General features: G+C 48.7%; 2 protein-coding genes across 2 annotated transcripts; both read right to left on the reverse strand.

The window, feature by feature from the left end:
- Positions 1-513: 513 nt before the first annotated feature.
- LGALS3 (galectin 3) lies at positions 514-5,396 on the reverse strand. The gene is made up of 7 exons (XM_054635224.2): positions 5,337-5,396; positions 2,844-2,891; positions 2,695-2,717; positions 1,986-2,408; positions 1,750-1,838; positions 1,343-1,511; positions 514-765 (listed from the first exon to the last, which is right to left on the reverse strand). Exons 3-7 carry the CDS (start codon positions 2,710-2,712, stop codon positions 610-612), a joined length of 855 nt encoding a protein of 284 aa, XP_054491199.2. The 5' UTR covers positions 2,713-2,717; positions 2,844-2,891; positions 5,337-5,396; the 3' UTR covers positions 514-609.
- A 9,095-nt stretch (positions 5,397-14,491) lies between these two features.
- MAPK1IP1L (mitogen-activated protein kinase 1 interacting protein 1 like) lies at positions 14,492-27,941 on the reverse strand. The gene is made up of 4 exons (XM_054634235.2): positions 27,827-27,941; positions 19,564-19,591; positions 17,898-18,611; positions 14,492-17,173 (listed from the first exon to the last, which is right to left on the reverse strand). The coding sequence occupies exons 2-4, from the start codon at positions 19,585-19,587 to the stop codon at positions 17,162-17,164; spliced, it is 750 nt and encodes a 249-aa protein (XP_054490210.1). The 5' UTR covers positions 19,588-19,591; positions 27,827-27,941; the 3' UTR covers positions 14,492-17,161.
- Between the last annotated feature and the right edge of the window lie 34 nt (positions 27,942-27,975).

A 27,975-nucleotide genomic window follows, 5' to 3' on the forward strand; every position in this document is an offset into this window, starting at 1 on the left:
CTTCTGTTTTCTTTTTTTACCAGCCTGACTCACAGGATGAACTTGCCAATAAAGCTCCCCACCCTTGAAACTGCTCTTGACTCACACGGGGGTGATGAGTGGGGAGCAGCACAGGCCTCGTGACCCGTTCATGGAGTACCCAACACTCGTAGGGATGGGATCTCCCTGGGGTGGGAAATGTTCCTGGGACATGCTGGAAGGACAGGGATGGCTTCTCCAGCCATGGTCTAGCAGGGAGATTTTGCTTCCTCCAGCTCTGAGCCCTCTCCTGAAATGCCTCATCCTGGTCAGGCTCAGAGGCTGTCGGGTTTTCTCTGTGCTTCCTAGAGGATTGCTGCCCCTGTCCACAGGACCAGGGCAGAATGCCACAGGCTGCTTTCCCAAGTTCCTCTCCACAGAAATCAAACTCCTTGTTGCTGCCTCTACAGCAGGAGCAGGAGCTCAGCTCCTTCCACATCAGAGCTCAGCTTGCCTGGAGCCTGCCATGTCTTTCGAGATATGATTAAACCAAATTGTCCAGGTTAAATGTTTTATTACCTCACAGTGAGCTGGTGGGAAGGCACTTGTGTTGCACCCTACAAGAGCAGAGTTTGCCCAGAGTCCCCCCAGTTAGATCATGGTGGGCACCACGCTGGTGAGGGCGATGTCCCCCCCGATGCAGAGCTTGGTGACCTCGTTCAGCCGCTTCTCGCGGAAGTTGTACTGCAGCAAGTGCGCGTCGTTCACCGCCACCTTGAAGTGATCCGTCTCACAAAGCACCTGGAGCTGCAAGGAAAGCCCCACATCAGCCCCAAAACCACCTGGATTTGTTCTGGTTTAAGCCACACACCTGAGCAGGCTGGCACTGGCTGGAGGCTGCTGGAGGCGTTGCAACACCAGCGACCTTTGCCTTCCCAAAACTCTCCTGTGCTCTCCCTCCTCTGTGTTCCAGCCCAGTTTCTGCCTCCTCATCCCTGTGCCAGTCCCTCAAAGCAAGACTCCACATTGTGAACCTCCTTTGCAGGGAAAAACACCTCGTGAGAGGAGCTGCCAGCAGGGAAAACACATTACAGAAACCTGTCCAACCACTGTGCAGAACAACAGTGTAAATAAAGAGGGTTTCATAACCCATGGGGATACCAGAGCAGGGGAGAAGTTATGGTCTGGGCAGCTGGAGCGGCAGCAGGGGGTCAGAAGAGCTGGAAGGTGCTATAGGGTCAGCACATGGGGTGGCTGCCCCAGAAACAGCCCTGGGAGCTGATTCCTGTGCAAAAGCATCATTGTCCTTACACAGGCCTTGCTGCCCAAACCCTCTCAGTGCTTTTGGTTACTGAGACTGAGCTGAGATGGGTTTTTCTGGTACCTTGAAGGGTTTTCCAGCTTCAAATGGAAACCTGGGAGCTGTCCTCTCCTCCTTCCCCCAGGTATTCTGGAACATGGAATTGCAGACAATGACTTTCCTGTTGTCTTCGTTGAAGCGGGGGTTGAAGTGGAAGGCAACATCATTGCCTCTCTTGAAATCCAGTGAAAACCTGCAAAAACAATAATGGAGTTGCTGCTTTTGCCATAAAAGCCCTGAACTCTGTTACAGGGCTTCCCAAAAATAGCAGAGAGAAAACCCCACAGAGCAACAACAAGGCATTTACACATTTGCTTGGTGTAACACTTGATGTTACACCAGGCAGGGGTTATTCAGGAATGGAAAGCAAAGTCCAGCCCCCCTGCTCTACCCTGCAGTCCCCCCACCCTCAGAGCTGGACCCCCCAGTACCTGTTTGGGTTGGGGTTCACAGTCCCAGTGATGGTGATGAGCAGCCGAGGGACGAGTCCTGCCTGCAGGGGCAGCTCAAAGGGCACTTTCTGGGAGACAACAGGCATTTGGTGTCAGCAAAACATCATCTCAAAGGCCCAATGCCACCCCTGGGGACAGCCAGCCCCAGGCCCCTCCTGTGGCCAAGCAAAATCAGCCCCTGAAGACACAAACCCTCATCATGATGGAGCCATTACCATTGGAGGGGTTGGTCCTCCCTGAGGAGCAGCTGGTCCTCCCTGTGGAGCTGTTGGTCCTCCCTGAGGAGCAGAAGGCCCAAATCCAGGGCCACTGGGTGGTTGTCCTGGGGCAGGATATGGTCCTGTTGCTGGTGGAGCTCCAGGGAATGCTCCAGGTGCTCCTGGATACGCTCCTGGTCCTGCTGGGCCTCCAGGATAAGCTCCAGGTGCTCCAGGGTATGCAGGGTATGCTCCAGGTCCTCCAGGACAGGTTCCTGGTGCTCCAGGATAGGTTCCAGGTGCTCCAGGATAGGCTCCTGGTGCTCCAGGATACCCTGGGAAGGCTCCAGGAGCTGCTGGTTGGTTCCCCCAGGAGGGCCAGCCCTGGGCTGGGGGGGCACAGGGGGCTGGGTTGTTGCTGTTGGCCAAGGCATCAGATAGCTGGGGACAGAGGAGAGGACAAGGTCAGCTGGGGGAGATTCCTGCTGGCATCACACTGAGATCTCCAAAGTCCATCTTTGGGAGCCTGCAGGTGGCCAAGGGCAAGAGCTCAGCTCTCAGCTGCTCCCTGGGCTTTTCCAGAAAACTGCTGACAGAACTGGACAGGGTTTGGGGATTGAGCAGCTTAGCAAGGACAAGGATGTGTTCCCTTCCATCCCAGCCAAAGGTCTCTGCTTCAAGGCCACAGCCACAGCCCCCATGGGTTTTTAGGGACATCCATACTTACAGAGAAACCGTCTGACATTTTTCCTGAAAAACAACAAGAAAGGAAGTGTCAGTCATTCTTAACCTGCCCCATCCAAAACCCAGAATTTTTGAGGGGAGTTGCAGTTTAGAGCAGTGATCTATGGGAATTGCTGAGCTGCCATCACATACCTGCCCAGCAGAGCTGACAGCTCCAAAGAACAAATCCTGGTCCAGCACCTGGGGGATAAACGGGAGGCACTGCTGGGAGCAGCCCGAATACCTGGGGATGAACCCTCAGGATGGAATCCAGCACAGCTCACAACGCTCCCGGTGTTATTCACTCCCCCAGCCCTGAGGCACCATCCAGGATTTCCATTTCCATAAAAAAAAAACCCCAAACGGGATCCCCGGGGGGACGCAGGGGCAGCATCAGCCCGGGGGGCGCAAACCCAGCCCAGCACATCGGGGACACCCTGTGACACTCGGGATGGCCCGGGATGGGCAGAGCAGGGTGGCAGCCACCCACACAGGCCCCCTTCCTCCTCCCTTTCGTCCACAACTGTCCCTTTCCAGCCGGAGGGCGCCGTGGGAGGGCCAGCGGATAAAAGCTGCTTTGCAAGTTCTGTGAGTCCACAAACACACGGAGAACACGCACCTGCCTGTGTGCACAGGAATAGCCCGAGCTGGGCTCCTCCCGTCAAAGGGAGCGTTCAGAAGAGCAGGAAAAAGGGAGAGCCAGAAACGGGGGAAGAAAAGGAAAATGCCAAATTTAGAGCAGAGGAGGCGAATTCTCTTTGAAAGAAACGTTCAGATGCACAAAGCTCGCAGGAGGCGCGGCTGCCCTGCCTCGGGAATAACAAACCCCCGCTTCCACAGCCAGCAAATCACTCCTTTCCCTGCAAAACGCTGGGGGTTTTTAAGGCAGAAATGCAGTGACCCAGGGTGTTTGAGCAGTCCAAAGCTTTATTTGCCTTCTGGGCTCTTCCTAAAGCCCAGGGGTTTGCCGTAGTTTGGCAGGAGAAGCTCGGGGTGCACACACAGGTCAGGCGTGCTCCACAGCGCCTTGGGCTGCTGCAGTGGGGGTCCTGCATGATGCCACTGGAACAGCTCAAGGAGCAGCAGCTCTGCTCCCTCAGGCCCCCAGGGACAGGCTGGCACAGCCTTGTGTCCCCAGACACATCGGGGCACTTTGGAGGCTGTACCCAAAGTCCCCCAAACCCACTAAACCTCTGCCACCCCCAATCCCCTGCAGGCACTTGGAGCCCAGTGCCACCTCCTCTCTGCCACTGCGGTGCTGGAGCTCCTGGAGCTCTCTGGAAATGCCCTCTGGGTTATCTGCCAGCTGCCATGGGAAGGGGTTTATCCCTTGCAGGGAATCACAGCACAGTGGGGCTGGAAAAGCCCTCTAAGCACATCCAGCGCACCCAGCACTGTGTGCCCAAGGGCCACATCCACAGAGCTTTTAAATCCCCCCAGCAATGGGGACACCACCACTGCCCTGAGCAGCTGTGCCAGGGCTGGGCAACCTTTTCCATGAAGGAATTTTCCCTAATATGCAGTTAAACCTCCTCTAGTGCAACGTGGGGCTGTCTTCTCTCATCCTGTCCCTGTTCCCGGGGAGCAGAGCCTGAATCCCTCCCAGATCCCCCCTCCTGTCAGGAGCTGTGCAGAGCCACAGGGTCCCCCCTGAGCCTCCTTTGCTCCAGGCTGAGCCCCTGCCCAGCTCCCTCAGCTGCTCCTCGAGTACCTGAGCTCTGGTTTCCAGCAGCATTTGAGCAGCTGAGCTCCAGCTCACCTGAGCTCTCCCTGCCCCAGCAGAGGATCAGCTGCAGGGAACGTCCCAGAGCTGACCCCAAACATTCCCTGGGCTCACAGCAAGTGGGAAAACCCTTCTATTTGGGAAAGAAACACCAGTTCTCTCCCCTTTTAATTCTGCTGTTTTATTTGAATTCTGCTGTTCCTGCAGAATTCAAATCAACCTATTCGTTCCCAAACATAACTGGCAGGATAGAAAAATAAAAACGGCTCATATTAAGAAGCATTTCTTGCAAAGTCCAGTCAGCATCTTCTGTCTTCCAATATCAACTTATTATAATATATTATATATTATATATATTATATTATAATATTATATTATAATTTAATCATAATAATATAAATTATAAATATAGATAATATAATATAATATTATATTATAATTTAATAATAATAATAAAAATAATAAATATAGATATTATAATATATTATAACATAATAGAATTATAATTCTTCACCCTGCAGGGATTTTGGGACAGGGCTGTCCAGCCCCTCAGGAGTTGCAAACACCTTTGGGGCTGCCCCACAGTCTCCATCCCTCCACCATCCCCTAATCCAGGGAGGGTTTCCGGGCTGTCCAGCCCCCCAGGGGTTACAAACACCCTCGGAGCTCCCCCTCAGTCCCCATTATCCCCAAATCCAGGGAGGGTTTCAGGGGTTACAAACCCCTTTGGGGCTCCCCCTCAGTCCCCATCCCTCCATCACCCCTGAACCACCCGGGGCTCTCCGTGCGCCCCAAACCGCAGAGCCCGCGGCAGCTCCCGCCTGTCCCTCGCTCTCCCAGGGCACGAACGCACCCCAAACTCTTCATTTCCAAGGATTTTGGTGCCTTACCCCCCTGTTCCCCCCGGATCCCTCATCCCTCACCTGCGTGCGGCGGCTCCGCGATCGCTCTGGGCTCCGCACCGGGACCCGCCCGGGGGCGGGGCCGGGGCCGGGGCGGGGCCGAGCCGGGGACACCCGGGACAGCCTCAAACACCCGGGACAGCCTCAAACAAACACCCGGGACAGCCCAAACAAACACCCGGGACAGCCCCCAACAAACACCCGGGACAGCCCCCAACAAACACCCGGGACAGCCTCAAACAAACACCCGGGACAGCCCCCACAAACACCCGGGACAGCCTCAAACACCCGGGACAGCCTCAAACAAACACCCGGGACAGCCTCAAACACCCGGGACAGCCCCCAGCAAACACCCGTGACAGCCCACACCAGCCCCGTGTTTCTCCTTTTTCACCCGTGACAGCCCACACCAGCCCCGTGTTTCTCCTTTTTCACCCGTGACAGCCCACACCAGCCCCGTGTTTCTCCTTTTTCACCCGGGACAGCCCACACCAGCCCCGTGTTTCCCCTTTTTCACCCGGGACAGCCCACACCAGCCCCGTGTTTCCCCTTTTTCACCCGTGACATCACCCCCGGGGGATGTTAACAGGGAATATTTGGTTTTCCCGGCGGTTTGTGCCTCGCCCGGCCGTTCCCGTTTCCCTGCCCTGCCCAGATGTTCTCTCCTTGCCAGATGTTTGCCCGTGTGCCTCACGGCTCCATCCCCCCAGCTTTAGCGCAGCTCGGGGAAACACCGATTGGATTTGAAATTCTGAACGTTTTCTCCTTCCCCACGAAGAAAATAAAAGCTAAAAAAGCTTTGTTTTCATCCGACGCAGCGAGGCCGGCAGAGGATGGGCTCTGGAGGCTGCTGGAGGCAGCTGGAATTTCAACAAACCCGATTTTATTTGAGGTTGAGGGTGAATCATCTCTGGGCTCCACAGCTTAAAGCAATGGAAAAGAACAAAGTGGTTTTGAGCTGAAATCCTGATCTGCTGCTGGGAGAAGGGAAAGGGAGGGAAAATAGAAATTAAGGGAATTAGAATGGAACGGACTAGATTGGACTAGATTAGGATCAAACAGAAGAGAGGACTTCAGTAGGAAGACACCCACAATGAGCATCTAATCCACCTCCCTGAACAATTCAGGGCTGACCAAAGGCTGCTGAGGGACGCACCCTCTAATTGGTGTCATTAGAGCACGAACTGCTGCTTTTAGCCCTCAGCTAAAGGACTCAGCTGCGGCTGATAGCTAAAAAAAAAAAAAAAAAAAAGGCAAAAATCTGTCCACTTTAGCTCTGATTAATTTTAGTATGAATTCCTCTGCTTATCTAAAAGATTTTGCTTAAAAGAGAGCAGCCTCTTCTCCATCAGGGCTCCAGCCTGGATTTTAACATCCTGCAGCTTCATGCCATACCTGTCACAGGGCTTCAGACCAAACCTGAGGGTGTAAAAATGGCAGGGATGCCCATGGGAATGGCTGGAAATTGAGTACTTCAGGGAAATGTGTATATTATACTTACTGTGTATTAAGTAATAGACATTAAGAGTATTAGTATATAAGAAATGCACTTGATTAGGGAGCGCTGCCTCAGTTGCCTCTCACAGCACCCAGCCCACAGCAAAGAGACACTGCAATGTCTTTGGAGGAGTTTCAGGGCAAAGGGACCTGAAAGAGAGGACTCACAGCAAAGCTGAAGGGTCCCTGATCCATGGCAGGAGGAGCTGCAGCTTCCTGAGCCTGTAACTCAGACAGGGCCCTATGAATTCCTTAGAGCACAGGTTTTCCCTTCCTCCCTAAAACTCCCTCCAGATGTCTTTGAAGAAAGATTTTCCTGGAAAACCTTGAACACCTCATTGCTGTCTTCGGGATTTTACTCAAAGGCTTCAAACATCAACCAAAAATCTTGGCCTGGTTTTATTTTTCCTGCTCCAATGCCCTGAGGTTTTTACTTTCAGTTATGCAAGACAGAGAATTCACAGAATGACTCAAAGATCATCAAGTCCAACCCAACACATGAGGATAAAGAAAATGTGTCCAAAAGTCAGTGGATACAGAAATCAAAACCAGATCTAATTAATTCCTTAACTTAAATAACCCAAGCTGCAGCAAGGATGATGAGTGAGGTTGGATGGGGCTTGGAGCAACGTGATCTGGTGGAAGGTGTCCCTGCCCATGGAACAAAGTGGCCTTTGAGGTCCCTTCCAAGCCAAACCATTCCACAAATCCATGATTCAGCATCCATGGGGTGGGTGCTGAGCCCTTTGCACTCAGAGCCAGGGATGCTCCTCACCTGAGTCATCCCTTGGTGACTCACAGGACACCCAGGCGTGGCCACTGAGCTTCACAGCTCTGCCTCTGGGATCCAGGGGGGTGGAAGGGTTGGTTTATGGCCAGGAGTCAGCAGAGCAGGGCTGGAACACGCTGGCTTTGAGGGAGATGTAAGGCACAGATCTCCTCACTCACAGCCTTGTGATGCCTGGCCATGCAACCCTGGCTCTTCCAAAGTGGGTAAAGAATTAGTCATGGCCTCAAAAATCAATATATTCCATGGGTTTGAAATTTTTTAAGCACTCCCAAGTATCTGGGTTGCTTCAGAGAACCCTCAATGTAAAACAAAACCCTCCTTGGTGCCATGGATGATTTAAAGCCCCAAACTGCAAACCCAGGGGGTGGGAGATGGAGGAGCCAGGGAGGTGGATCAGCCATGGGACCACCCCATTTCAGGGGATGTGCTCTCAGCCTGCCCTTCCCTGCAGCCAAACACTCCAAGCACCAGTTGCTTTCCCCATTTTAAGAATTCCCAGCATTTCTTCAATTCCCTCCATTTCTCCAAATGATACCTGACAGGGGCTGGATCTGCTTGGGGGAGGTTGGTGTTCCTCACTGCAGCTGTGGAAAAACACCCCACTGCAAGAGATAATTGATCTCCAGAAGGGAAATACCTTAAAGCAGTCATTTGGATTACTGAATAACTTCAGAGCAGTAATGGAAAATAATAAACAGAAAGCTGCTCCTCTCTTCCTGATGGTGAATTAATTGGAGGAAACCAATCTAGAGGGCAAGAACCTCCATGGAGTGAGAGATGCACTTCCCAGAGCAGAGCAGAAGCCACATCCACATTTCCCTGCCTTGTGATTCCTGTGGCCTGATGTGTGTGGGACTGGCAGCACCCACAGTGTGCAATGTTTGGGCTGCAGATCTGCCACGGGGGCTGTGCTTGGCACCATCCCCAAGTGCTAAATTCAGCCACCATCTCTGCCTGTGCCACCTCCCAGCCTGGGGAGCTGGGACAGCATCACCTCCTTTCTGTCTCAGAGTGGGGATGAGGCTTTCAGGAGCCTTTGTGGAGCCCCTCATGGCATTTTCCTGAGGTGTCACCACAGCCCCAGCCCTGAATTCCAGTGGCTGAGTCACCTCTGACTCTGCTGGGCAATAAAAAAGGGCATCAAGCAAAATCAGGCAATGGGAATCTCCTCTGGGACCTGCCAGACTTGAGCAATTTCATCCCAGGACTTGTGAGAGCAGGGATGAAGAGTCCCCCTCCTTCTCCTTCTCCTTCTCCTTCTCCTTCTCCTTCTCCTTCTCCTTCTCCTTCTCCTTCTCCTTCTCCTTCTCCTTCTCCTTCTCCTTCTCCCTCTCCTCCTCCTCCTCCTCCTGCCCTTTTGGGGATTTGGTTCATTCCAGAGCTTTTTGGGCTACATCAGCATCTCCCCCTCCCCAAAATCACTCTGCCCCAGCACTGGGGAAAAACTCCATCAGAGGAAGGTTGGGAACTTGAGCACCTCGAGTTTGATGGCAAAGAAAGGAAAACCAGGGGATAAATGGCACCACCCCTGCTGCTCACATGAACCCTCATGTGTACAGCAGGTCTGGGCTTGCTCTTTATCCTCCTTTTATTCTTTTTATAAAGCACCAAAGCACAACTCCTGCCCTTGGAGCTCCCTCCTCCTGGAACACACCAAGCTGGACTCACCCAGCCCCTCCTGCCCTGGCAGCACCAGGAGAGGTGCAAGTCCACCCCAAAAATCCTCACCCAGCTTCTCATGCTGAGGCTGTGGATGAGCAAAACCCTGCTAACCTCGAAGCTTTTCTGTGATTGAAGATGGGGAAATGAGAAGCACTTTGAGGCTGGCATTCAGAGCTGAGCAAGAGCTGCTTTCCGAGCGTTGAATGAGTCTCGTAGCAATTTGTGTCAGCAGAGATTTTACAGAAGTCCTCACACTCCCCCTGGCTTTGAACTTGATAGAAATTCCATCCTCCTCTGCAGCCTGCTGCCCAGGGGCTCCCATGGAGCATCCTGCATGCAAATATGATTAAATAACTGCAGCAGAAATGCCTACAGTGACCCCAAATGCTGGTGCAGGTGGGGCCAAAGCCCCCATGGCTCATTGCCCCAAAATCCAAGACCTTGGTGCTTTTCTTGCCCTCTGTGCTTGTCCAGCCAACCCCTCCAGAAACCACTCCAGCCTAAAGAGCTGAGAGGAAAAGTGCTGTGCTGAAGGAAGGGATTTCATCAGTTCACTGAGGGCAGGGAAAACCCCCCTTGTCTCTGGGACAGATGCTCACAAGGAGAGCAAAATCCCTGTGTGACACCACCCTGAGCATATGGGGCTGGGAAAAACGTGAAGGGCAAAGAAAGCCAGGACAGCTCAGCCTCAGCCAGCAGAAAGCCTCAGTACCAACCACTCTGCAGAGTTTAAAACAACTTTATTAGACAGCAATCACAGAATCTTTGAGGCTGGGAAACACAAATCCAACCTCAGTGGGTGGTTTTTGCCAGATCTCAGGAAACCAGAGGAGAGGGAAGAGCTTTGGAGGAGTCCTTTTCCTTCTTTCCTGCACTAGATTTTTGCAGAGCACAGGAATCCATCCTGCTGTGAACCCTTACACTGAGCAGGGCCCGGATTTAAACCTCCTGTGTTTGTGCTCCTCCTGCAGAGCCAGAGCTCAGGCAGTGGCTGTGCAAAGCTGCAGGTCCTAACAACCTCTCCCAGCAGCACCATATGTCACTAAAATGTCGGGTTTGACATTTTTTTATCAAGTTCAGTGTTTAAAATAATCAATAGCAGACACAGCCACCTCTCCCAGAGGCTTTGCAGGGCAGGTGGAGCAGCAGCAGAGCCCTCTGGTGATGAGCTGGTGGTGGAGGGGGCAGCACCAGCACGGAGAGCAAAATCCAGAGGAGCCTCATCGTGCTTTGCTTTCACACAACACTCAAAAACTCATTTTCCCAACACCTTATATATATTTTTTTTGACCCACTCAGAGCAGTTTTTGCTTGATGTCATTCCACCCCCACTCTCCTTTCAGCAGCTCCCTACTCTGCCAGCCAGGACAGAGCCCCCAGCATCAAACAAGGATGGTGACAATGGCAGCACAGAGCCATGAATGTGATCAGCCCAGCATTCCAGGTTTATTTGTTTATATTATATATATATATATATTTTATATATATATATAAAATTATATATATATGTATATATATATAAATTATATATAAAATTATATATATAATTATATATTAAAAAAAAAAATATATATATATATATATAAAATTTTATTTGTTGCTTTCTGAGGGGAAACAGGACAAAATCCAGGCAGAAATGCAGAAATGAAAGCCTGGTGTGGAAGCTGATGAGACTTTGAATTAAATTAAAAAACCTCCAAGATCAACAACTCTGTCTCCTTGAGGAGTGCCAGCAAACCCTGGTTTTATAGAGCTGGGCACGCAGGGAGAGCAGCACCAGGGTATTAAAGCAGCAATTTCCCCCACTTTAAGTGAATTTAAACTGTGATATTCTGCCACCTTGTCTTTGCTGGAGGGTGTTGCCTGTAACTGAAGGGCACACAGGCAAATTGGAAACAACCCCTCTGAACCATTTCTGTCACACAGCACTGGAATGTAAAAAAAAAGTCACAAAGCTCTGGAATGTGAGGGTTTCACAATGTGCAAATGAAGCAGGTTCCTTTCAAAAGGCACCACAGCACAGGGTTACTTTTCATTATCCTTTAACAGGTCAGAAAAGTGGAGTATCCTGACAAAGCACCCTTGTCAGGACACACTTCTGGGGTTCTCAGCATGGATCTACCCCAGGACACTGCATTGATGAGCCAGGGGTGTCACAGAGTGTCCTGAGTGGGATGGACCCACAGGGATCATTGATCCAGCTCTTGGCCCTGCCCAGATCCCCAACAATCCCACCCTGGGCATCCCTGGCACTGCTGCCCAAGCCTCCCTGCAGCTCTGCCCATTCCCTGGGCAGCCTGGGCAGTGCCAGCACCCTCTGGGGCAAGAACCTTTCCTGATATCCAACCTAAACCCACCCTGGCACAGCTTCATGCCATTCCCCATTCATGCCAAGCCCAGGAATTCCCAAATGAAATCCAGTGTCTTTTGTCATCTCCTGAATTTATTTCAAAAATGGATAAATTCCATATTTGCTTTTAACCAGCACTACTTTCTAAGAGTGCTGTGTGATTCTGGTGGGAAGGGACACTGGGAGGTTGGTTCCTGGTTTTCACTTGGAATGAAACTGAGCTGATGCAGGAGTTTAGGGGTTAATTGCTACAGGAATCCCTCCCCTAATCACAAGAACATGAATGTGCAAGAGCAGGTAAGATCTTGCACAGCCAGCAGGAGGAGGACCTGAAATGAAACCCGAGGTGTGCCAAGGGCTGCTCAACACAGCCCTTCCCTGTCTTGTCATGAGAAAACTGGGAAGAGGACAGGAACACAGGCACTGTGATTTTATCTCCCAGTCTCTCATTTAACAGGGAGGGTTCCCTTTGGAAGGTGATAACAGGGAGCAGAACTGTTCCTGCTGTGCACTGACCTGGGTGTAGCTTGGCACTGATGGCAGCTCAGGATCTGCTGCTCAGGGGATGCAAAGTCCCATTGTCACCAAACAGGACAACCTGACCAGCCAGGGGATCTCTGAAACAAAACCATCACAGAATCCCAGATGGTTTGGGTGGGATCAGACCTTAGAGATGATCCAATCCCACCCCTGCCATGAGCAGGGACTCCAGGTTGTTCCAAGCCCCACCCAACCTGGCCTTGGACAGTTCCAGAGATGGGGCAGCCACAGTTTCCATGGACAACCTGCTTCCAACAAACCTGAGAGGTTCTGCAGGCAAGAGTGACCAAAAATACGTTCCCTCTCTGTTATCAGCTGGCATTTTTAGTTACTGTGGGAGCAGAGGAAAAGTTACAGCAGCTCATCCCACTACACCAACCTTGGACATGGGAAAACTGGGCCAGCAGTGAGTGGAACAGGGGAGCAACCCCTGGGTGGAGGCACCAGCCCTCTCCAGACCAGAGCCCTGGTCCCACAGGCTGCCCAGGGATGGGGGCTGTGGGTGCAGAGCTCTCTGCCCTGCAGGGCACAAACACCTCCAACACCCACCCAGGGACACAGCTGGCTCCAGTGCTCCTGGCATGGCCCTGCTCATCCCCTGGGGCTGGGGTGAGCACACCCTGGTGGGACACTGAGGGTTATTCCTGCTGTGGGGAGCAGCTGGTTGGAAGCTTTGGGTGAAAGCTGAAATTTGTGTTTTTTTCACTGCCCAGCTGACACTCAGACACCAGTGCCTGGTGAATAAATGGCTGTTTGGTGTGTATGGAATCACCCTCTAACAACTGGAATTCTGAGCTTAACTTTAGAAATAGGGCAGCCAATATTGATAAAATACACATGGAACATTTCATCCTTCCATGGATGCTGAAGGGCTCTCACTGCACTGAGGCTCAGGACACCCTTCCCATCAAGGTGGGAGGAATCCCTGCCCACAGCAGGGCTGGAATGAGATGGTTTTTAAGGCCCCTTCCAACCCAAACCACCCTGTGCTGACCACCTTCCTCTCTTGGGACAGTCTGGAGTGGCTGGGCACTGAATCCATTGATGGCTGGGCACAGCAATGGAGCTGGGCTCACCCACGAGTTTGGGCACCTTCCCTCACAGGAGGGGAGCAGAACTGACACACCCATGGCAAGATGAACCCTGCACTGACCTCTCTGCAACAGTCCTGAATAGCTTTTACTCCTAAGAATTATATAAATATCACTTAGAAGCACTGAATCTGTTTGGAGAAGCCCTCTAAGATTGAGTCCAATGATTCCCCCAGCACTGCCCAGGCCACCACTGACCCCTGTCCCCAGGTGCCACATCCACACAGCTTTTCAATCCCTCCAGGGATGGGGCTCCACCATTTCCCTGGGCAGCTGTGCCAGGGCTGGACCATTCTTTCCAGGAGGAAATTTCCTCTAACATCCAATCTAAGGCTCCCCTGGTGCAGTTTAATTCTCTCTTATCCTGTCCCTTGTCCCCTGGGAGCAGAGCCCAGACTGCACCCAGGGAGTTGGGCAGAGCCACAGGGTCCCCCCTGAGCCTCCTTTTCTCCAGGCTGAGCCCCTTCCCAGCTCCCTCTCACAGGACTTGGTCCCTCAAAAATATTAAACTGAAGTTCTCTGGGTCTGCAGGGCAGCATTTAACACCACTGGGTCTGCATGGCCATGTCTTTACTGATGCACAGGAGTTGCAGACAGAATTCACTTGGGAAATCCAGAGGAAGGGACAATCCCACAGCTGAACAGTCAGGATAAAGCACTGCCCACACACTGCACTGTTCTATTAACAGATCTCAGGATTATTTTTGGACCATGGCCTAAAAAGAGCTTTTTGTTTCTATTATTTCCTGCTCACTGCTGCCATTTTTACCTTCCCTGAAGGGTGAGGGTGTGAACCAAGGCAGCAGCATTGGCCAGCTCAGTGTGAACTGCTCTGCAAGCCAAGACATGGAAATGCAGCCACAAGTGATGCCCAAAGTCAGCAGTTCACACTGATGCCAAGCCCTGGAGTTTCTGTTATTCACTTTATCCCATCAAACTCCTGGGAAGTGTGTAAGAACAGGGGTTTGGGGGTCACTTACCACATCCACATGTGTCAATCTGGCACAGGAATTGTTCAGGGGCAGGGAAAACACACACACAGCTCTTCACAGGCAAAAACCACTCCCATTCCTCCTCTGGAGCAAGCAAGATCAGAGCTTTTCTCTCCTAATTACCAAGGAATTTGTGAACAGGCAGTACCTGGGGCTGACATGCTACACCAGAGCCACGGTCCCATCCACATTTAATATCCCTCGTGTACAGGCTGCAAATATTACAAAAGGAAGAGGAAAAACACTCACAGAAGTCAAGTAATTCTGATTTTATATTCAGGCTTTGCAAATCAAGGATGTCCTATTTTTACTATTCATTCAAGGCAAAAGTCTACACAGGCATGTCAAAAGCAGGAATTGAAAAACAGTGAACACAACAGTCTTGAAAATACGTTTAATGTCTAATCTTATACAAAAGTGACAGCATTTTCAAAAAAATATCAAATCCTGTATTTATAGCTTCTCACTATCATACAGCAATATTTGTTTCATCTAAAGAAAATACAGCAGCAGGTGATAATCTATACTTTAAAGATGTGATTGCTTATATTTCGTATTGTAAACAAATGCAGTATGTCAACCTCAAAGCACAAGTCAAAACGAACTCCTCAGCAATTGAACTCAAAATGATGCATAGAAATGTACAAATTCCATTGCAAAAGCTTCAGGCCAGAAGTTGCTCACACTTGACATAACATGTGATAAAGTTACTACACGGTATATAGTGACACCTTGAGTTTTTACACAATAGATTAACAGGAATACCCTTTTCACTGCTATGCAAAGAACTCTGCTCACAAAAACAAAGGGGTTATGAAACAGTTTTCATGACCTCAAGAAATACGAATATACATTGAAAAACATCCCATATATATTGAATTTTAGCCTAAATGTTCCAGTAATAAATCCTGCCTATTTCAGGAAGAACCTAGAAGTCTAGTTACTTTTACAAAACCCCTTTCCAAAAATCATTACTTGCTACTTTTGCTTTATCCTTTCCTACCTCTTCCCATTCCCTGCAGAGACATATGGCCAGTGCAATTCCAACTGGAGGGCTGCTACTGCATGATCCATTCATTTGGAATAAATGTTTTTTTTTCATTACAATGATTTACAGTCTAAGGCTGCAGGTATCAAAAAAGCACTTAAGCAAATGCGGTCAATGTTGCTTATGTTAATTTTTAATTAGTCTTGCCAAGTCTGCTTGGGGGGCAACTGGGGGTTTTTTTAAGGTTAGTGAAGACTTGCACTTTTGGTACTTATTACAAGGGTTGAGTTGCTGGGGTTTAAGTTGAAGTGTTAAAGTAGTTTTGTTCAGCTCCAGTATTGTCTTCCTAAAAGAAAAAATAGACATTCCCTTGCTATCAGCTTTCATGACATTGGATTAAAGCAGCCATAGCTCAGCTGGCTGCTTTCTCCTGCAAAAATACTGTAGGACTTTGCCATAAAGGCTGTAACTACCAAGGAGCATCACCACCAGGTCACCCCATGTGCTTTTTTTTTTTTGCGTCCATCACACGCATGCAGGAAGCCACGAAAGTACTGGAGGAGAATTCACTCGTGTTCACAGTTCCATGATACAAAGACTCCCTAATGAGCTACCATGTGAAGCAAAATCTGTTCCTAATTCTACCCACAGAGACTAAGTCAGGAGATCCCCAGCTGGGGAGGAAACAAACTGTCCGTGGTCCAAGTGCAGGCCATGAAGTAACACCAAGAGCCGCGGCCGTGTCTTGGCAAACCCCTCGGACGTGCTTGGCACAGATATGGCAAGAACACGAAAGCTCAGGGCAGTGCCCCTTGGGAGAGGCAGCTGCACAGCAGTGCACAGGCTTCCTGACATTCAATTTCTCCCAAATTCCTCCTACTCCGTGAGGTATGCACACACCCAGCTGGGAACAGGGGCTGCTCCCAGGGACAGCGAACGAGAGCCCCTCGCGCCCAACGAGGATCTCTGTCGTGACACAACTGTGCCAAAAACTGCTGGGAAGGGAATGCTCAGGTTGGGTTTTAAGCTCAAGTTCAGTTTCCAGGGACTCTGAAAAAGTCTGCCAGGTTTACACAACCCAGCAGCCAAGTCAAATTTGAAATGACTAGAACCCAGGTCAGAAATAGGGAAGTACCTACGTGGGGATCAGTTTCTCTTTACACAGACCAAGCCAAACTTCCAACCACCACAGAATGAGAACTGGCAACAGGATGTCCTCATTTGCATGCATAAAACTCACATTTTGCTGATTCAAAGTTAACTGCACATCCAGGTTATTTCACTTGCACAGGAATGCCTGTTTGTGAACACCAACAGTGTGCTGACAAGTCACACCAAGGCTTCCAAACGTGGCTCTTCTCCTCCACAGTCCCAGACCGAGCAATTGGTTTGAGTATGTACAAAATGCTGAGAAAACCTTCGAGTTCACATGCTCTGTCTTGTTAGTTTGAATTACTGTAGCACGTTCAAAAATTAGGTTTCTTGACTAAAATGTTGAAACACTTTCTCTATTGACTTTTTAGAATAACCTGAAAATAGACAAAATATGACTATCCATCCGTTCAATGACCAGCAGGAGTCTGGCAACGAGACTTAAAGCATTTATTTAAGAATTGACTTTTTAAAATTCCATGGGCCTGATTCTTTATAATCCTTACATGGCAACTCCTGTTTTTCCAAGGAATACTTGCCAACATAAGAACCACAGGTGTGTTAGTTGATTTCTTCTCTTTGTATTTCACTTGATTAAACCAAATAATTATGCCAGCATATGAGCAAGGTAAATTGATGTAAACTGCTCCTTCATACCTCAAATGCACATACAAGAGGCAATATTCTTCATAGCCCCATACATTACTGAAACAAAAACTGTAAAAATCTCTGTAAGTAGTGGATGAAGGTGGAAAACTACAGTATTTTGTTGCCCAGAACGTATTCAGCGGTAAGGCTGCAAGAGACAATAAGGCATGGTCAATACAGGTTTTTCACACAGCAGTTCATTCACAGTTACAAATACTGTTAATGAATCACAAATTCATCTTTATATTCTGTTATTCCTTCCCTATTGCTCTATCAAAAAGGGGAGCAATTGTTCTTGATTAAAGAGATCAGAATATTTTCTCCTTCAGAATTATTATGCTTCCCCCTTTTTTTGGCTTTCAGAGTTTTTCCAAGGAGTGGAAGACCACTATAATAATATAATAATTATTTATATGTATGTATAAAATAATAATACAGATGTATATAATGTGAGACATAATATAATAATAAAATAATACAACAATACCATTATTTGATATTATATATGATATGACATATGATATGTAATATAATATGCAATATAATATGTAAAATATGATATGATATACTATGATATAGTATGATATGATATGATATAATATGATATAATATTATATAATACGATATAATATGATATAATATTATATCATATTATATCATATTATATCATATTATATAATATAAATGTGAGACATGAACATAATTTAGCCATTCTGGTATATTTAATATTTAAATTGCTGTTATCCCACTGACTTGAGGAACAAAACTTGAGGTGTGCTCCTTACCTGCACTAACGGCTTTTATGCTACTGAATTTCCCCACTTAAAAGCGAAACACTTTAGAGTAACTTGACACCAAAATGAAATACTCACATGGGGACCACCAGGCATTGATGGAGCACCAGCAGGACCAGATGGCACTTGAAAAGGATTAGGGGGCGTAGGATATAGTCCTGGAGCTGGATATGATCCTGTGGGTGGAGGGAATGGGCCGGGCGGTGACGGTCCCCACGTTCCAGGCGGGACCGTACCCCATGGTACCGTCGGCGCAGCCCCTGGAGTCTGGGTGGGAGCAGAGTATGGCCCTGGGGGTGGATATGGCATGCTGGGAGCAGGATACTGCCCTCCCATTGTTGGTCCCCATGCTCCAGAGGGCATGGATCCCCATGGCCCAACAGGAGCAGGAGGTGCAGCTGGCTCTGTTGGACCTCCGTAAGGTCGTGGAAGCTCTGGAAAGGGCATATTTGGTGGAGGATACTGCCCTGGTGGGACAGGACCTGGCACAGTTGGGGGTGGATATGGACCACCAGGAGGAGGGCAGGAGGGTCCAGTAGGAGGAGGAGGAAATGGAGCAGGCGGTCCCGGGGGCATTGAAGGATACATTCCCGTGGGAGGAGGTCCGAAGGGCACGCTGGAAGCCGAGGTGTTTGGTGGCAGTCCCGTTGGAGTCATAGGGGGGGCACTGGGGTTATTCCAAGGGTTGGAAGCCGGCCAGCCCTGCGGAGGCTGCCCGGGCTGCTGGCCAGGCTTGGTGCTGCTCACTTTGGAGGTTTTAGCAGGCGACTGGTCTGGTAAAGCATCTGCCAACTGAAAGACAAAGCGGCGGTGAGGATGGAATGTGCGGGCCGGAATTCCCGGCTGCAGACATCCCCCCACCACGTGGCTACAGCCCAGCTGCCGGAGAGAGGGAGGGAGGGAGGGAGGAGAGGAGCTCTGGTGGCTGCACAGAGATGATTACATTCATTTTTGTGCAGCTCCTATCGCTAAGGCAGCAGAGGCATTCTGACAGGCCACAGTTCAAAAGCCAGAGATAAAAGGCGACCCACCACACGGAACAGCAGGCAGCTGCAGCACAAACCTGAAAACATTTCCCTAAATTTCCATTGCAACTATCCTGATGCCATGAAAGCACAGCTCCTTGGTTAATGTCACAGGAGAGAACCCACGAGGCACCCAGCAGCTTCTGACGTTTAGTCCAGGGATTGCTACATCTACCCAAAAGGAAAACACCACCAACTGCCACACAGAGGAAATGTCTCAGCTGTCTGCTCCCCTTTTCCTTCAAAAAACCCATGTCAGCTTTAGGGATAATCAACACAACTGGCTGATTGTGGCATTTTCTGAGACCCCCGACGAAGGGAGGAATGATGAACCTGACTCCATGTTCTCAGAAGGCTAATTTATTATTTTATCATCTATATTATATTAAAGAATACTAAACTAAACTATACTAAAGAATAGAGAAAGGATACAGACAGAAGGCTCAAAGATACTAATGAAAAACCTGTGATTCTCTCTTCAGAGTCTGACACAGCTTGGTCATCATTGGCCAATAAGTAAAAACAATTCACATGTTGGATAAACAATTTCCAACTACATTCTAAAGCAGCAAAACACAGGAGAAGCAAATCAGATAATTATTATTTTCTTTTTTCTCTGAGGCTTCTCAGCTTCCCAGGAGAAAAATCCTGGGCAAAGAGATTTTTCAGAAAATATGATGATGACAGCTGATCTTCAGGAAAGAAAAACTGTTACTTACCGAAAAATCATCAGTTCCAGACATTGTGCTGAAAAGTAAGGTAAGATAAAGTGAAATTTGTTGAAAATAATAAAGGTATTTTTAAGCAAGACTAACTGAGACATCTACATTTGTCTCATTTGGAGCACAGCAGGTGCTGAACCTGCAGCACCTCTTGGTGCCTTGGTTGCAGAGCCTGTGGCCCACAGCAGCTCCTGGAGCAGGGATCAGGACACCTGTGCCAGGTGTTGCCTTGGGGATCCCCACTTAGTGAGATAATGGGAATAAATTTACTCTCTGTGTTTTAGCCCTGGGTTTATTGCTGTCCCAGCTGCCTCCCTGTGCTCACAGAGTGACCCAAACACCTTTCTCTGGATAAAGGAAAGGAAAGGCCTGAGCCTCCACCTGCCTCCTGTCAGACAGGTGTGACCCAGGATGGAAATGGGTCACATTGCAATAGCAAAAAATATTTTAAGCATTCATATGGAGCATATGGAGCCTGCTCAGACAGGGATGCCTGGGAAGGATTCCAGGTGTTTTCTAAACTGGGATTTGGGAAAGGTATAGCAGGATTCTTGTGGGTGAAGTCAATGCCTCTAAACCAAAACATGATTAAATCAGAGGATGATGGAATGGTTTGGGTTGGAAGGGACTTTAAAGATCACCCAGTTACAACCCCCTGCCATGGGCAAGGATGCCTGCCACTATCCCAGGCTGCTCCAAGCCCTGTCCAGCCTGGCCTTGGACACTGCCAGGGATCCAGGGGCAGCCACAGCTGCTCTGGCATCCTGTGCCAGGGCCTGCCCACCCTCAGAATTCTTCCCAATCTCCCACCCATCCCTGCCCTCTGGCACTGGGAGCCATTCCCTGGCTCCTGTCCCTCCATCCCTTGTCCCCAGTCCTTCTCCAGCTCTCCTGGAGCCCCTCCAGGCCCTGCCAGGGGCTCTGAGCTCTCCCTGGAGCCTCCTCCTCTCCAGGTGAGCACCCCCAGCTCTCCCAGCCTGGCTCCAGCCCTGGGAGCAGCTCTGTGGCTCCTCTGGACTTGTCCCAGCAGGTCTATGTCCTTCTCATATTGGGGACCTCAGAGCTGGAATCCCCCCATGGATCTCATTGCCAAAAATAAAAGAACTATAGTTTGGTGATGGTTTATCCTCCAATTATTTCAGAATAAATAACAACACCAAGGGCAGAGGATGCTTTTATTTACATTCCCCAACTGCAGTAATTGACTGCAGAGGTGTCACTAACATGTATCCAACTTCCAACCTCTCCTCACTTCCACATTAATAGCACTAAAAATTAGGGACCAATGAGACATATTAACACATAACCAGAGGTGAGGAACTGTTAAAAAGATTACCAAGAGCAGCCAAAAAGTTTTAGGGTAGAGGGTAGGAGCCAGAAAGGAACATAAGAGCAGGAAAAATGTAAAACAGAAGTCAAGAGTACAAATACTACTGCAAAGTTGGTCCCCACAAAACACAATCCTTGTACTCCCCTTGTTGATGGTGAAGAACTGACTGCTAAGACAGAGAATGGTCTCAGGGATGGAGGTTCGTACAGAAAACCCAGATCAAATAGGTCTGTAAGCTCCCTTAGGTTAATATATATCCACATTATTTACATTTTACTCTCTTAGGTTAATATATATCCACATTACTTACATTCTATTATTTGTACAATCTTCTCTGAAACTGTATTTTAAGTTTGTTACTATTCACACAATCTCCTGACCTCAGGACAGCTCTGATCAGACAAGGGGCCACTTAGCTCAGCATCCCATTTTATCTGAACTAGTAGAGACCATCCCATTTTATCTGAACTAGTAGAGACCATCCCATTTTATCTGAACTAGTAGAGACCATCCCATTTTATCTTAACAATGACCAGCAGAGAAGAACAAGAACAGGAATGACTCTCACCCCAACACTTCAATGATTCAAATCTCAGCCACTTCCTAAGCTGTAGACAATTTCCATGGAGCAATAACCCTCAAATAATTCCTTTTCCACAAACACATCCAGTTTCCTCACTTAGATGAGGGGATGTCTCATTTGCCCAGTTCAGAGTTGTTCCTACAACACCCACTGGCAGGGCACTCCACAGGCTGCTATTTGTTGCACAAAAGCCACCTCCTTTTTTTGTTCTAAACCTGGATTTTACTACCTTCACTTGTAGCTCCTCCATTCTTGCAGCTGAGGAAATCAGCAAGTCTATTCTTACCCACCCTGCCCATGCTGATCATTATCCTACAGATTTTTACCATTTTCTTTCATCTTTCCCTTCTCCAGGCTGAGTCCCAGCTCATTCCCCTGATCCTGGTGCAGCAGCTCTTCCCTACCTTGGATTATTCTCCCTGCCTCAATCTGAGGCTTTTCCAAGTCTTTTGTATCTTTTGGGATGAATGACAAGAAAGAACCACAGAGCACTGAAGATGTGGGATAACCATTGATTTATACAGTATCATAATCATGCTCTGGTTTGTCTTCTATTTCCTTCCTAATACTTCTTCATTTTTCAGTTGCTTTTAGATCCCTATGGAACTGACACTTCTGGGGCAATATTTCACTCCTCAGTGTCAAGGGTCAGCCCAGCATTTTGTATGTGAAATTATATGCACCACTCTACATTTATCTACTCTGAATCACAGCAGATTTATTGCCATTGAATTATTTCTGTTAATTTATTACCCAATCCTTACTTTCCTGAATGGCTTTGTATCAACAGGACACTGCTCATCTCATTTCCCAAGTTATTTATGACCACATGGAACAACCCAGACCTCTGTGGAAACATAGTGAACTTTTCAAGTTACTCTTAATAATTTAAATAACCCTTTTAAGAAATACCTTGTAATTTAAATAAACCTTTCAAGAAATACCTAGTAATTTAAATAAACCTGTCAGGAAACACCTAATAATTTAAACAAATATTTTAAGAAATATGTATCTACAAAGTTGATGGAATTCAGGGCCTAACTGCATGAATACAAAGGTTAGTTAAAACTCCAGTATTAATTTATAACAGCAGTAGTTCTTTCAAGTAAGGACTCTCTGTCTCAGATGAGGAACATTTCAGATCAAGGATTATTTGTTTAAAGTTGAGAAACCAACTGAACTACATCAGGGAAGTGGTTTCTGCTCCTGCTATTACAGCTCAGCTGTCTGAGACATCTATGACAAACTCAATTTCTCTTCAAGAAATACCTCTTCTGCTAAGAATTCATTAATTTTTGCAATTAACCACACTCAATAAGTTGGCAGGGGATTTTTGGTGGTACTGTGGTCCAATTTACCTCCATGGACAGAGAAGCTATTTATCATAACCCCCAAAATAAAGGAAAACAATCATTAATGCACAGACAAGTACAAAAAAACTTTTACATAAATGCACAGATAATCATCATCATCATCATCAAGTTATTAAAAAAACCACCAAAACAGGTCAAGAGAATCCTCATTTAGGCAGATGGAGAGATGGGATAAAACCAACTGAAAACCAGATCTACAACAGACTGAAAATAGTCCACAGAAGAAGTTGGAACATTTGCTGCGAGGGAGAGAAGGAAGAGAAGAAAGGAAACTAAAGGAGAACTCAGAAGAAAATCCTGTGATCTGTCACAAAAGTGTCAGAGAGGAGTAAATTCAAGTCAAGCAGTGGGTGAACACAGCTGAAACAAGCCTGCTTCCCAAATATTAACTGATATCCCAAATATGTGTTAGCAGATCATTCCCAAATATTTCTGTGCCATGATAATGAAGGGAACAATTCTGCTGCACGATTATGAAAAAAAAAAATGAAAAAAGAAGAAGAAAAAAAAGTAGTTAAGCATAGCTTATAATGAGATTTAGTTGCTTTTTTACTTTGGCAAGCAGACAAGAGCAACATTTGTTGGCAACATTTGGGATAACTGAGCCCATGCCAAGCATGTCAAGGATCCTCTTGCAGAAAGGATGCCCTATTTCAGGGATGTTTTTTAAACAGACATTTAATCTGGGTACTGCCACCTTCATTTCATAAAAAAGAAACTGAAATTACCCTTTCAGACAACATATGAACTCATCTGTACTTAAATCTGGAATCTATATTCCATTCAGCTTGTTCAACACTAGTCAAAGAATCCCAGTCAAAACCTTACAGGAATATCAATTATATTATTACAATTATTGCCCAAGGCATTCACATGCTCACCAATCAGACTCAGAGACAGTGACAGACAGAAGACCCCCAAGTAAGTAAATTTTAAAGTCCCTCCAGGTCACACATGGGCTCAAGATTTTAGAAAAAAAAAAAAAAAAACCAAAAAAACAACCCCACACTGATTGGTGACTTGATGGGATTTTCAGAGTCATTAGAATGAACCAATTATCTCTTGGAGCTTTCCTGGTGCACAAGCACTGATAGCAGCAGAGAATCCCATTCATGTAGCAGACATTCATTCTGCCACATTCCAACTCTACTCCAAATTATCCTCCCTGCAGTTGGGATGAAGAAAGAACAAATGGAAGGAGGGTTCAGGAGTTAAAGTCACTTGGCAGGGAGCAGAAAGACAACAGAGCTGGCAGCATTCAGAGTCAAGTCCTGCTTGCATTCCACGGTGCTGTAAGATAAGATTCCCTTTGTTTTCTGAAGGCCAACGCCCCTGGAAACATCTCTGCCTTCCCAGGAGCCCAGAGCCAGCCAGCTCCAGCTCTGCTGCTCAGGGCAGCACCTCTCAGCCACCTCGGATCTGGATGGAGAGAGATGATCGATGCCTGCAAAAACAAAGCTGCCAGGAGCTGAGTCCCTCTCACCCTTTATCCTGAACAGCCATGAGAGGCAGGAAGGATTTCAGTGCACCTGCCTAGAAATTACACCCTGCAAAACCTTCAGGCCAGAGGCCAAGGGCTCCTGGATATCCTCTCCATGAGCTGCTCCCAGAAATTACCAGTAGGGAGGTGAGATGAGAGAGGCTGCTCTGGGAAGCACAATTCCAACCCAGCTCTGGCAGGAGAGATCTTCCAAGAGCCTCCACAAGCAGGGCTGACTGTAAGGGAGCTCTGTGCCTGGTTCTGGCAGCCTGGTGCTACGTGTGCCGTGCTAAATCCGTCCTGCTGCACAGCTTCCACAACAAACCAGCTCCACGATGGTTTCTTCAGCTCCAAACCCTCTTGGATTGCATCCATCTCACTGAAACTATGGTGTAGTAGCAATTTTTCCCATGTTTTTGCCTTTCCTGGCTTTTATCCATCATCAGTCCTTACAGACCCTCATTAGGAAGAGCCATCCAAAGCACTTTTTCTAACCCAAAACTAAGCATCAACTGCTTTCCTATTTTATTTTTTTTTTGAGTTGTATGACATTATTCCAACACTTGATGTGCCATATTTAGTTCCTGTCTCCAAGATGATCTCTCAAACACAGAAAAAAGGTTTTCTGGATATGCAACAGGCTGTGCTGCATTTCCACTGGGTGGCACGGCAGCCTCGGCAGAGAGGTTCCTTTGTCACTCCACCATGACTAATTCCTGCCAGCACCACCTCATCCACAACAGCATCTCTGCCCACATAAGTGGAACTACCCAACATAGCACCCGGAGAAAATGGAAGAGACACCAAGTCTTTGACGGCTTCTAAATGTTTTCTAAAATATGCAAATTTCTGCAGCTTCAGGCGTTAACTATCAACACTTCAGAGTCGGCCTTTAGAGAATCCCAGAATGGTTTGGGCTGGAAGGGACCTTAGAGATCACCTTGTTACAACCCCCTGCCATGGCAGGGACACCTTCCACTGTCCCAGGCTGCTCCAAGCCCTGTCCAGCCTGGCCTTGGGCACTGCCAGGGATCCAGGGGCAGCCACAGCTGCTCTGGGTACCCTGTGCCATGGCCTCAGCACTCTCATTATAAAGAATTCTCAATTCCCAATCTCCCATCCATCCCTGCCCTCTGGAAGCCATTCCCTGTGTCCTGTCCCTCCATCCCTTGTCCCCAGTCCCTCTCCAGCTCTCTGGAGCCCCCGAGTCCCTCCCTGCTCTCCCTGGAGCCTCCTCCTCTCCAGGTGAGCACCCCCAGCTCTCCCAGCCTGCCTCCAGCCCTTGCAGCATCTCCATCATTTCCTCTGCACTTGCTCCAGCAGCTCCACCTCCTGATTTTGGGGGCCCAGAGCTGGACACAACACTCCAGTGAGGTCTCAGGAAACTGGAGCAGAGGGGCAGATCCCCCCCTTTTCCCTGCTGCTCACTCACAGGGATCCAGGGGCAGCCACAGCTGCTCTGGGCACCCTGTGCCAGGGCCTGCCCACACCCACAGGGAAGAATTCCTTCCCAAAATCCCAATTATCCCTGCCCTCTGGCACTGGGAGGCCATTCCCTGTGCCCTGTCACTTTAACCAGCCCCTCTCCATCTTTCTTGCAGAGTCTCTTCAGGTACTGCAAGGCCACAATGGGATCACCCCAAAGCCTTCTCTTCTCCAGGATGAACCATCCCAACTCTCCCAGCCTTTCCTCACAGGACACAGAGCTGCTGCAGCCCCCTGATCATCTTCTCTGGCCCCTTCCTCATCCTTAAAGCCTCCCCAGTGCTCACACACCATAAAATAATTTGGTGTGCCCTGAGTGTTTATCCATTGGTGAAATAAAGTTAATTAACAAACTAACCCAACAGCTACATCATCAGTGGCTATGAGAGGTTTGGGGATATTTCTGCCCCTTTCCCTGTCTGTTATAAATGAAAAAAATGACAAAAGTAAAATTTCAGATTTTCAGGACTGATGTCATCAAGACCAACAACCAAATGGTGACATTTGCTATAAATTGTCAACTACCAAAGAGAAAATAATTCCTCAAAACAGAGGAGGAGTTGGCAGTTTCCAAGAGCTGTAAAACACAAAGCCATAAGGATCTGTGATTTGTGCCAGCTCCTCATCCTCACCAGGCCATTCAGCTCCACAGCTGCCTCCCCTCCCAGCCCAGAGCTGGTCCCCAAGCCCAGCAGATGGCCCCACACTGGGGAGCACGGGGAGGTGCCCTGTTTGTGCCAGCTGTGACACAGAGCCAGGGCACAACAGAGATCCCCTGCCCAAGATCCCTCCTGTCCACAGCACCCAGCCCTGGGGATCCTGAAACAGATCTGTTATTCCAGCAGCTTGGAATGATTCCAGCTGATCTTTCAGAGCTGCCTCTGAATTATCTTGAGAGCTACAGAGCCTCACATCACAGAATCCCAGAGTGGTTTGGGGTGGAGGGGCATCAATCCCATCCCACCCCTGCCATTCAGGGACACCTCCCATCATCCCAGGCTGCTCCAAGCCCTGTCCAGCCTGGCCTGGAACACTGCCAGAGATCCAGGGACAGCCCCAGCTTTCCTGAGCAGCCTCTGTTCTCCTCTCGAGCATTATCAGTTCATTATGGTCATTGTTTTGGATGGAATGAACGCTCTGACTCTGAGGAGTGACTGTCAAACAGGGTTTTGGTGTGCCACCCCCTAAAAAACCACCAAACCCACGTGTCTCACTGCAGCTGTACCCCCACCTCTGACACACAAACCCAGAGACATTTCTGCTCCAGAAAAATCACTTTTCAGGATTTACACCTGCCACCTTTCTTCAGCTGGTATGGCTAAAATGCACTTGAATGAAACCAAAACGCTTCCCAGGCCTGGCCTGATATTCACCACGAATTTTTCCTTCAGCCCCTGAGGAAGGGCACTCTCAGGGCGTGTCATTTTGCCTTCAAAAAGACAAAGCAGCTTCTTTTCTACTGGCAATGAGGAGCTCCACCACCAAGGCTGAGGAGCATCAGATCAGCACCGTTCTCCACGGAATTCTCCTGGAAACAAGTTTTTCATCAGAAATAAAACCTGATACCACACAGTGCTGGCCATCCCCTGTACATCAGCTGCCTTAAACACGTTAAAATTTGATAAACCAACTTCTCACCAACTCTGCCAAACCGCCTTTCCCGAGCCCTTCTTTAGAGAGGAAGCTTTAACTTAAACTCACTCAAATGCAATCCACGCTCATTGATTTGCTCATTAATAAACTACGGCCGCAAAATACAAAAAAAAAAAAAAATTCAAAAGAAGCCGTGCAAATATTGAACCCAGCCAAGCCAGCGCCGCCACCGCCGCTCCCGAGCCACCAGGCCCCGCCACGAGCGATCCCCGGTGCTCTGCAGGGACCAGCACCGCCCGCCCCCCGCAGGCGGGGCGGCACCTCCGGGATGGCTGAGGCGCGGCCCGGCGGCTCGGCGGCCGCAGCCCCCCCGCCCTCCCGCGCTCCCCTGCCGGCGGCGGGGCCGGTGCCGGTACCTGAGCGAAGGGAGCCGGTGCAGGCCCGGAGCGACGCGGCGGCCGCAGCTCCACCGCCACCGCGACGGGCACCGGAACCGGAACTGCGTCACGGCGGCCACGCCCACCCCCGCCACACCGGAGGGGCGCGCGCTCGGCCACGCCCCTCT

The sequence above is a fragment of the Agelaius phoeniceus genome, chromosome 6 (assembly GCF_051311805.1).
Source record: "Agelaius phoeniceus isolate bAgePho1 chromosome 6, bAgePho1.hap1, whole genome shotgun sequence".
Lineage (NCBI taxonomy): Eukaryota > Metazoa > Chordata > Aves > Passeriformes > Icteridae > Agelaius > Agelaius phoeniceus.

Coding starts and splice junctions, on each gene's coding strand:
- LGALS3 (XM_054635224.2), bottom strand. Junction 1,839..1,985: donor GAGGACCAACCCCTCCAATG/GTAATGGCTCCA, acceptor GTTGTCTCCCAG/AAAGTGCCCTTTGAGCTGCC. Junction 1,512..1,749: donor GTGAACCCCAACCCAAACAG/GTACTGGGGGGT, acceptor TTGTTTTTGCAG/GTTTTCACTGGATTTCAAGA.
- MAPK1IP1L (XM_054634235.2), bottom strand. CDS start 19,587: ATGTCTGGAACTGATGATTTTTCG. Junction 18,612..19,563: donor CTGGAACTGATGATTTTTCG/GTAAGTAACAGT, acceptor TTTGTCTTTCAG/TTGGCAGATGCTTTACCAGA.